Below are 9,585 nucleotides of genomic sequence, written 5' to 3' on the forward strand. Positions count from 1 at the left end.
ATATATATATATATATATATATATATACACACATACGTATATACATACACATGCATATACATAAATATATATACATACGTACATATGTACATACATACATACATACATACATACATAGATTCCACGTACACAGAAGCATGCTACACCCATAACGACTAACTATTCATAATTGAAGTTATTGAAGCACATGTTGAACTGACGGGACATACACACACAGAAACATACAAACACACATACATAGAAACATTCACACACACACACGCACACATTTATACTAACACACACTGAGTTGCTGAGATCTGGAAATAAGATGACCTCACTCACCCCGAAGAAAGAAAATGCATTTATATTGAAACTTCATGTATATGGACATACACCCAGTTACACGCAGATTCCAGTTTGTGTCTGGAAGCACGCACGCGCGCACACACACAAATGCATACATACAGACAAGAAAAAGTATGTACCGTCACAGAGGTCAGCTATCCTGCTAATGTGAATATCTCTTTGAAAATCAAAGAGAAAGAAGATAACTATGGACAACTGCTTCAAAACCTTCTATTTCTTCAACCGGATTACAAATTTACATTTACACCAAATAATAATTGGAGCAGTTGGTTTTGTAAGTACATTTATAACTGACATAATGTCTAGGCAACAATCTGGTTAAGATACGGTTTTCAGAAAAGAAATCAACCAACCGACTCGTAAATTACAAATACAATTTGTAAGCGGAACAGTAAAGCTATGAAAAACTTTTCTCAGATTTAAAATGTGACATGGTTTTCGTTATCTACATTCCAAAGATGGAGCTTTGTATCTTTGTTGGAAGCCAGCTCTTTCAGAGGAAGAATTTCAATGAAGATACACTCACACACACACACATAAAAAGTAAATTATAAAAAAAAGCAGCTCAACGCAAGTATGACGTGTATAGCATTAGTTTTACGCTTGAGAAGTTGAAAGAGTCAACGTTGGTTTCTCATGAACAGAAACATAAACATAGGTAGAGATATAGAAAGGAATTGAGAGCGTGTAGAAAAAAGTACAAAACTACAATATTATGAAAATTTAATTTTACAACACTAATTTTATGAAATTAATTTTTATGACACTATAAGACACTGGTAAAAGGTGATGTGTTATGACTAGGGAGGAATGACGATCTATGGAGAGAATTCTGAAGAAAGAGCGTGTGTTGTGTACATGCAAACGTCTGTGTGTGTCTACAAGCGAGCGTAAGAGGCACTCGTGTAACGTATGTTGTTAGGGACTCTATGTATGAGTATAGATATTTGCAAGAATAAATTTGATTACGTTGGTTTGTGGGGATGTGGGAGTATGTCGTTTTGTATGCAATTGTTAAGAGGGTGTTTGTTACCAAGTTAATGTAGACCGATGCGTGCGCATTGGGTGCGTATGACTAAAGATGTAGAATTGTTGTAAGTTGACGTCTGTGTTAAACGGTGAAATGTGTGTGCATTGCATAAGGTAGGATGGGTTTTGTCTTTCTCGGGCATGCATTAGTGAAATAAAGACCGAAAGACAAAGGAAATCGAGATACTGAAACTTCAATAAGAAGAAAAAAATACCTAAAATCGCTTGAAAAGATAAGATTCCAAGAGAGAGAGATCAAATATCATAGAAATTAAAGTAAAAACGTAGAAAGTGATGCACGTATCTCACTGTGAAGATAGAGGATGGCCAACTATATGCATACATACATACACACACACTCGTATTTGTGTGTGTGTGTGTGTGTGTGTGTGTGTGTGTGTGTGTGTGTGTGTGTGTGTGTGTGTGTGTGTGTGTGTGTGTGTGTGTGTGTGTGTGTGTGTGTGTGTGTGTGTGTGTGTGTGTATTTATGTATGTGTACATATATTTATTTATTTTAAATTGATAGGGTGTAATGTAAGAGATATTTAGTTGCATAGTCTTGAGCGACTAAGCAATGACTCTCTCTTTGCTTTCTAAGAATTTTGTTGAAAGTTAAGTCGTCATAATATTCATCCGCTTTCAATATATTGAATACCATAGGTTGTTTTTATGCTCTCCGAAAACATTCATTATCTTGATTTCCATCCACGTAATTCTTGGCTTCTCCCTTCCTATTTTCTCATTTATTTCACCTTGACTCTCTACTCCAACTTTTTTTTTTGTAGTCATATTTTAGTTTATTCTGATAATATGAATGTGCAAGCTTGGGTGTATATATGTGTACGCACGCATCCGTGTACATATATACATACACACACACGTGTGTGTGTGAGTGTGTGTGTGTGTGTGTGTGTGTATGTGTATGTGTCTATACATGCACACTCACATACACGTGTGTGTGTGTTTGTGTGTGCCTATACACACATACAGAAGTATGCCAATAGAAAGAGAAAAAAATTCAACGGATATATATGTATACACACATATATATTCATGTGTGTGTGTGTGTGTGTGTATGGTCCAAAAATAAACAAAAAAAAAACAGTTAGGTGAAAGAAAAATAAACAAGGAAAAACGGGAGATGTGTTTGACGTTTCGAGCCTATTTTCTTCTATAGAAATGAATGGGGAGTAAAAACGTGACTGAATTAACGGTGCTACATGGTGAATTGAGAGGATAACGGGTGCGTGTGCATATGTGTGTGTGAGCGAGCGCGATCGGTGTGTTTTTGAGCCAGCGAACATATGTGTGTGGGTATAAAGATTATGTGAGTGTGTTTATGTGTATGCATGGGAACATGCGTATGTAAATTTATATATGTGACCGAATGTACGTATCTATATTTTTCAGCCGATGTGTTTGTAAGGGGCTCTTGGATAAAGTGTGTGTATATGAATTTAATATGTGAGTGCATATTCTGTACGTATGCGCATGTAATTGGTGTAAGGGCCCTTGTATCTGAGTGTGAGGCTATTTGATGTATGTGTGTGCTGTAGAGGACTGTATGCGGGTCAACCTGGATGGATGTCTCGCGTGGAATAGGGGTGACAAAGAAACTAAGTGGTGTTGGGAGGTGTAGGTGCTTGGTTATATACATGTTACTGTACGTGTGGGGAAGAAAGTAAGGAGTGTGGGTGCTAGTGTGTGTGTATAAGTGTGTGGGGGTGGGGGTGCGTGTGTGTGTTTGTGCTGGTGTATTTTATGCGCATGCTGTATGGGCATAATGGTGTCGGTAGCTTGGGTAATGAACAAATGGTGTAGAGAAAGGCAAGGCAGTAGAATATGAAAGATGTGTGGTGTGTGTAAACGTTTGTGGAGGTGGGTTTAGATGAATAGGAGTGAAGAATTGAGACCATGAGGGACTGTAGAACGAAGAGACAAAATAACTTCCAGTTGACGATAGAGGAAGGAGGCCGGATGGCCTCTGTACAAAGCCACACCGAACACAGCCAGATGCTCCAAGGAACGTCCGGCGAGCGGAAGTGACATGACACCGCGGTGTATAATCATACACAGAAACACACAGAAACAATGTATATAATCATATCTGTTTATATGAACGTATTTACTCGAGTGTATACCTCTGCAGGTATGAATGACATAAATACATAATATGCGAAGGGAATTAATAACGCATATTGATGTTTGTATATAGGTTTATTATACTTCTACTTTCCACTCCTTCTCTTCTGTCAATGATCATATTGTCCTCCTGAGTTACTTCTTTTACAGGCCCACGACATCGATTACACCTCCACACTTGAACATTCAATACTTCATATATTCGGATACTTAAATATTAACACACATGCACCCGCATAAGAACATACATATAATTAAGTGAATACCCAAATGCAAATATAGAAATACCAATATATGTCCAATCGAAGACAACTACCTAGTAAAATATATATTATATACTGAGACACCGTTAACATCAATTCTTCCCACTCTTACATAGGTTTAATGGCAAATCGATTCAAAATAAGATTTAAGCACCACATAGATTCATTCTGGCACCCAAGTAGAAATATGTTACTTCAATATCGTTGCACTTCTAGTTTTTGAAAGAAACCAATCCACCCTACAATTTTACTAAGTCCTCCGCCAAGTCATATTTAAGTAGCTATATCAGCTCTACTTTTACAGAACCCTATAAAGTCCTCTTCTCCAAACTTAAACCATTTTATTATTTTTGTTTCTTCGTGTCGACATAGGACTTTTAGAGTTCTGAAACATTGTAAACCTTTCATATTCTCTAACAAAACTCATTCCTACCACATCGCATCCAATACACTCAACCACAAGTAAGACCCATGCGTATAGATGCTACTCCTAGATCAAAAATTTGAAGTCTAACGAACGTAAGACTGGTCAGTCTTGAAAATCTGCCAATAAGTCGACATCAGTATTACCGATTCAATTCAGCTTAGCTACTTAAATTTTTTTAGTTAATTTTTAGTTTTTGCTCATAGATATCGCCTTAACTTCACACACGTAGGAACACATGCATATGTGCACATAAACACACACATAAATATGCATGGGATTTATGTTATTTTATTAACATACAGCAATTGGTAATCATTTATATAGCAAATCAAAATAAAAGAATAAGCGACACAGCCGCCACTTATGTTGTTATACACCAGTTTTGATATTAACCCACCGTCGCTACTGCCAGTATTTCCTGTTAATACTTTCATACGTCAGCATTAATTCAGCCAATGATGAGCCTTTTTCAGACACACACGCACAAAAGTGTTTGGGAAGCTTCCGGTGGTTGGTGTAGTTCACTATGTGTGTATGTATATTTGCACATTATCATTTGCATGTATATATATGTATATATGTATATATGTGTGTATGTGTGTGTGTATGCATGTGTATATATATATATATTTATATATATATATATATATATATATATATATGCACACGCATACACATGGATGTGTGTTCCCCACTCACATAAACACATGTTAAATCAATAAATGAAAATATATTTAGTTATTAACGTGACATTAAACGCTGTCTCATGCATATATAGATTTATTTACATGTATATATAGATATATACTATGTGTGTATAATCCCATACATACACACACACACACACACACACATATATATATATATATAAGTGTGTGTGTGTACAATTGTGTGTATATGTGTATGCTCAATAATTATATATTTTGATTTAGACAGGATGTCTACTACATTTAAGAAGGACAGGTACCTTTCACTCAGGTTCATATATGTACCACACTCTCTTACCTATGTACCACAGTTCACCGACTGACAAATTAGCAACAACAATATCACTGTTTTGCTTATTTTCACTGCTGAATTTATTTATCTCTTTCACTGAATAAGGAAGGTTACTTGTTAGGTTTGTGTCTGGTGACAGTAGACTACCAACAACTGATATATATATAAGGAGGAAATGACGCACAAAGCACTTGCAAGATCGTGTGAAACACTTAATGCCCTGATAAAGATATTTTTCCTGCAGTGTGATCTCGAACAAAATTATCCGATGTGCTTGGCCAGTTTTATAGACGGTAAATTGAAGAATGGTTGAAATTTCTCGGTGGTCGCGTCGATCGGTTTGCATCCCATGACAAAGAGGTTAAATGAATACATTTTAAGGGATCATTCATTTATACTGTGTTAATAAATGGTGTAGTGAGGATCAAAATCTCACTTTGATTCAGTTGTTCAGCAATTTTCTTTTTACCAGACAAGACATTTTTTCTTTCACTGTAAGTTGTTGTTGCTGTTAATTAATTCTAAGTCGACTTCGTCCAGCAGATCTATGATGAAGAGCATTCCAACCGTCATTTTTCATTCAGATGTGGTTCTGTAGTTAAGAAGGCCACTTTTTATTATAAGGATTCGGTTTCGATTTCACTATGTGGTATCATGAGCAGGTATCCTGTTCTATAGCATTTTGCTAACCCAGGAATGTATCGTGACGGAAGCATTACAGGCGGAAATGTCCGTCGAATTTAGAAGATACTAGATTAAGTTCACCATCAAGTTTAACAGCCTCGCAAGGCCGTGAGGTACCTTCAACGGTAACTACTCTCCTGCAAACATTTCAGCAAAGTTTCCGTTCAAAAAATTATTTTTTCTTGTCCTCCTACAAGTCTCAGATTCTATCCCTAATTTAGGCTTCTTGTTAAAAACAATGGTAGTGTTTGAAAGGGCGTCTATTGTGTCAAACGTTATCCAATGTTATTCTCTTCTTGATTTCTATTAGAAACAATATTTCGTGTTTGACATTAGCTTGCGGTATTAAGTTATTGTTATTATATTGTGAATTCAAACCCCGCTGTGTTTGATTTTGTCATTTATTCTTCCGTAGCCAGTAAAGAAAATACATGTAATATACTTGAGTAAGATCTAATCTCATATAATACTTGAACATCGTCCAATGTTAAGACAAAAGAACAATGATAAAAACAATTCCAGTTATTTTCAAAAGAGTTTTTATAGGGTAGTTTGACTTGCCAGAAATAGTAGTTATGTTCACTTAATCACATCTTACATACATCACTGTTTAATTTTAATATCTACTTTCCTATACTTGTTTAGGTTAGACGAAATTTAGATCAAATTTTCTACAGCTGGATGCTGATACTGATATCAGCTTCTCTCCTTTTCCAAGCAAGGTAATATTTTCATCAGTCCTTTAAACACGAAAGCCATAAGCGTCGGGAATTTTTTTTTACCATGGACAATTACAAATGAATGGCAACTTTTGGATAAGGGTAACATTCGCTTATAATTATTGCGAGGAGCTAAGACAAACACATATATATAGTTTCCTTCAAGCAAATAACTGCCGAGGTGTCAAGGTGCCTCCCCCCCCCCCACACACACACACATGTTAACACATTTTCCTTTAATTTGTTATAATTTATACAAAATCGGAATTGCTTGCTTCGGTACTCCTGAGATACCTGAACGTACACTGAAGCAGGCAAATAATTAAGCAAACAAACAATGTAAAATAAGTGGCATCTAATATTCTTATCTTAAATGGGTGGTCAATGAATGTTTAATGTATGATAAAACTGTTACTTACAGGTGACCGCTAAACTCTGGCGACTTTTTACAGTAAACGGTAATATCTTTCTGAAAACAGAAAAAAGGAATTTTTATTGTGATGTTGGTGAAAAAAGAATTTGTAACGGTTTGATATGTGAAATATTTTTAAAATGGAAAACGCTTTCAGTTTCATAAACAGAACAAATCCTAAACGGATCTTCTAGAGTGCTTACATCTTGTGGGAAGGGGACGTTATCTAAATATTTTGGTCTTTTTGGTTTTCGGTATATAGATTTTCAAAAAGACATTTATGGTGGGGTAGGAACTTTTCAATGCAGTTTAATAAAAGCCTTTCCCTGCTATATAGAAAATCGGTATACTGTTTTGTCTTTTTTTTCTCTTTTCTTTTTTAACAGAGAAACTTGAAAGCTTCTGAGACACGATACGAAATTCGGTGAAACTTTGCCGGCAGTATTTGCGGGTTACAGAGGAAGATATCATAGCATGTAAACACACCCGCCAACCTCCCACCTTTGCTTTCTGAGCCGGAGTAATGCTCCAGGTCCGAATACACTGACTACTCTACTCATCCACTTGGCCTAATAGAAATAGCAGCCAAATCTCCCTAAATTAAATCTTACTGTTGTAGAAACAAATATTGCAATATTTCAGCCCTAAATATTCTATATCTAAAAAAAAAATATTACCATATCTGTGAACGTCTCTTCAATCACCTTCTTTATCAAGAACTTATGAAAGTTTAAAGTTCTGCTCAATTTCAGCTATACATATACTATAATGCCCCATCTTGTTATTTATAGTAAGTATACATTAATAAGAATATATAATTCCTTGAATTGTTCATATTTGAGCTATTTAGATGTTATCGTGTCTCAACTTACCAATGATAATAAACAAAAAATTACTGCTCGTACAGATCTATATTAGCAGACATTTAAGCCATAGAAATACGAAAGTGTCCCAAATTATTACCGTGTCTGAAATTTTCAATAACACTGTGTAACACGTTCTTTGTCCTTGGGTAGCAACTGTTATTTTCTATCTACTTAAATCTAGAAGTATGAAAAATGGTTAATATTTCCTTCAAACTTCGCTTTTATTGTTTCTATTCAAACCCCAAAACTCCCTCTCAACACATGGCTATGATGCTACCACCCTTCTGCTCGCGATAAGAGATGCACATATTGTCAGCCACTAAGGGACGGGCTCAAGTGCTTAAGGTCAAGCAAATCTGTGTTATTGAGGAGAATATTTGCTATAACGATATATCTGCTTCAGCAATTCAGCACTGAGTCTGTCTGAAATGTAATGGAAAATATGTCAGTTTCAAAACATTGATGTCCAGTCACAAAAGCAAAGTTCGAAAGGAATAGTAGCCATTTCCTTTGACTTCTAAATAGTAACAAAGAGAAAATACCACTTACTGACCAAAGACAAAAAGCAAAATTTGTTACACAGAGTAATAAACAAAACATTACTGTTCGTACTGGTCTAGCAGACATGTAAGCCGTAGAAATATTAAAGTGTCCCCAATTATTATTGATGACAAACAGTACAATTTATATAAATCTTGTCCTACATCTACACCTTGAACAATTATTTTTATCAGACATTCTGTAGGAACCAACAATGGTACTTCTACTCGGTTAAGTTGACTTCTCGATATAGCAGTACAATCTGCCTCAAATACCACTCTACATCAGTTACGGCAATCCAAGACAGATATCTCCCTCGGCGGGCGATGCATTCCCACCGTTTGGATCGGCTATGGGCAATATTCCGCCTCTTCAGTCTTAACGAAAGACAAAGATTAGAAAAAAAGAAATAGAAACAGACTTCCTCGAATAGATTACCATATGGTTATTAGTTCTTTTCGTTGAATCAATTAGCACGTTACAAGTAAAATATTCGGCGAATTCATCATCATCATCATCATCACCATCATCATCACCACCACCACCACCACTACCATGGTTGTTGTTATTGTTGCTGTTGCTACTGGGGTGGCAGCGGCGATGGTTATTTTCCTGATTGTTATTATTATGATTGGATAGATTACCAGATGTTTTATTCTTGCTTACCAATTCCATCTATTTATTACCAAAATAACTATTTAACACTCAAAAAACACTTCTGATTTTTGTTTTTTCTAGGACACAATTTATCGCTGTTTAATTTTCTTCCTTATATTTCCTTTACAAAAAAAAAGAAGAAAAAGAAAAAGACAACAAAAATCCTTCAACACGGGAACAAATAAGACAATTATATCCCGAGAAGCTTTTTTTGTAAAGGCGGAGATTTGCACGAACAGTAGGAATACATCGCAGTCGAAGAATATATATACCTGGCAATAGATGGGTACTAATGGCGTGGTGAATTCAGTGTGCAACAGGATGTTATAGGCAGTGCCGTCGTAAGACATGGGCACACTGCACATTTACTCGGAGACCTTACACGTCTAGGGAGTCAATACTGATCTGTGTTTGTGACTTGCTGTTTTTTTAAATATATACATATACACACACACACACACACACACACACACACACACACGAATATATATATATATAT

General features: G+C 35.8%; 1 protein-coding gene across 1 annotated transcript in view; it reads right to left on the reverse strand.

Moving 5' to 3' along the window:
* Positions 1-9,585, reverse strand: part of LOC106874079 (stAR-related lipid transfer protein 5) — a 202,687-nt gene that overhangs the window by 89,223 nt on the left and 103,879 nt on the right. The window contains exon 2 of the mRNA XM_014921673.2: positions 7,031-7,080. Within this exon, the coding sequence (XP_014777159.1) occupies positions 7,031-7,080 (50 nt within the window). The remainder of the gene's footprint in view (positions 1-7,030; positions 7,081-9,585) is intronic.

This window comes from Octopus bimaculoides, chromosome 3 (genome assembly GCF_001194135.2).
Source record: "Octopus bimaculoides isolate UCB-OBI-ISO-001 chromosome 3, ASM119413v2, whole genome shotgun sequence".
Classification (NCBI taxonomy): Eukaryota; Metazoa; Mollusca; class Cephalopoda; order Octopoda; family Octopodidae; genus Octopus; species Octopus bimaculoides.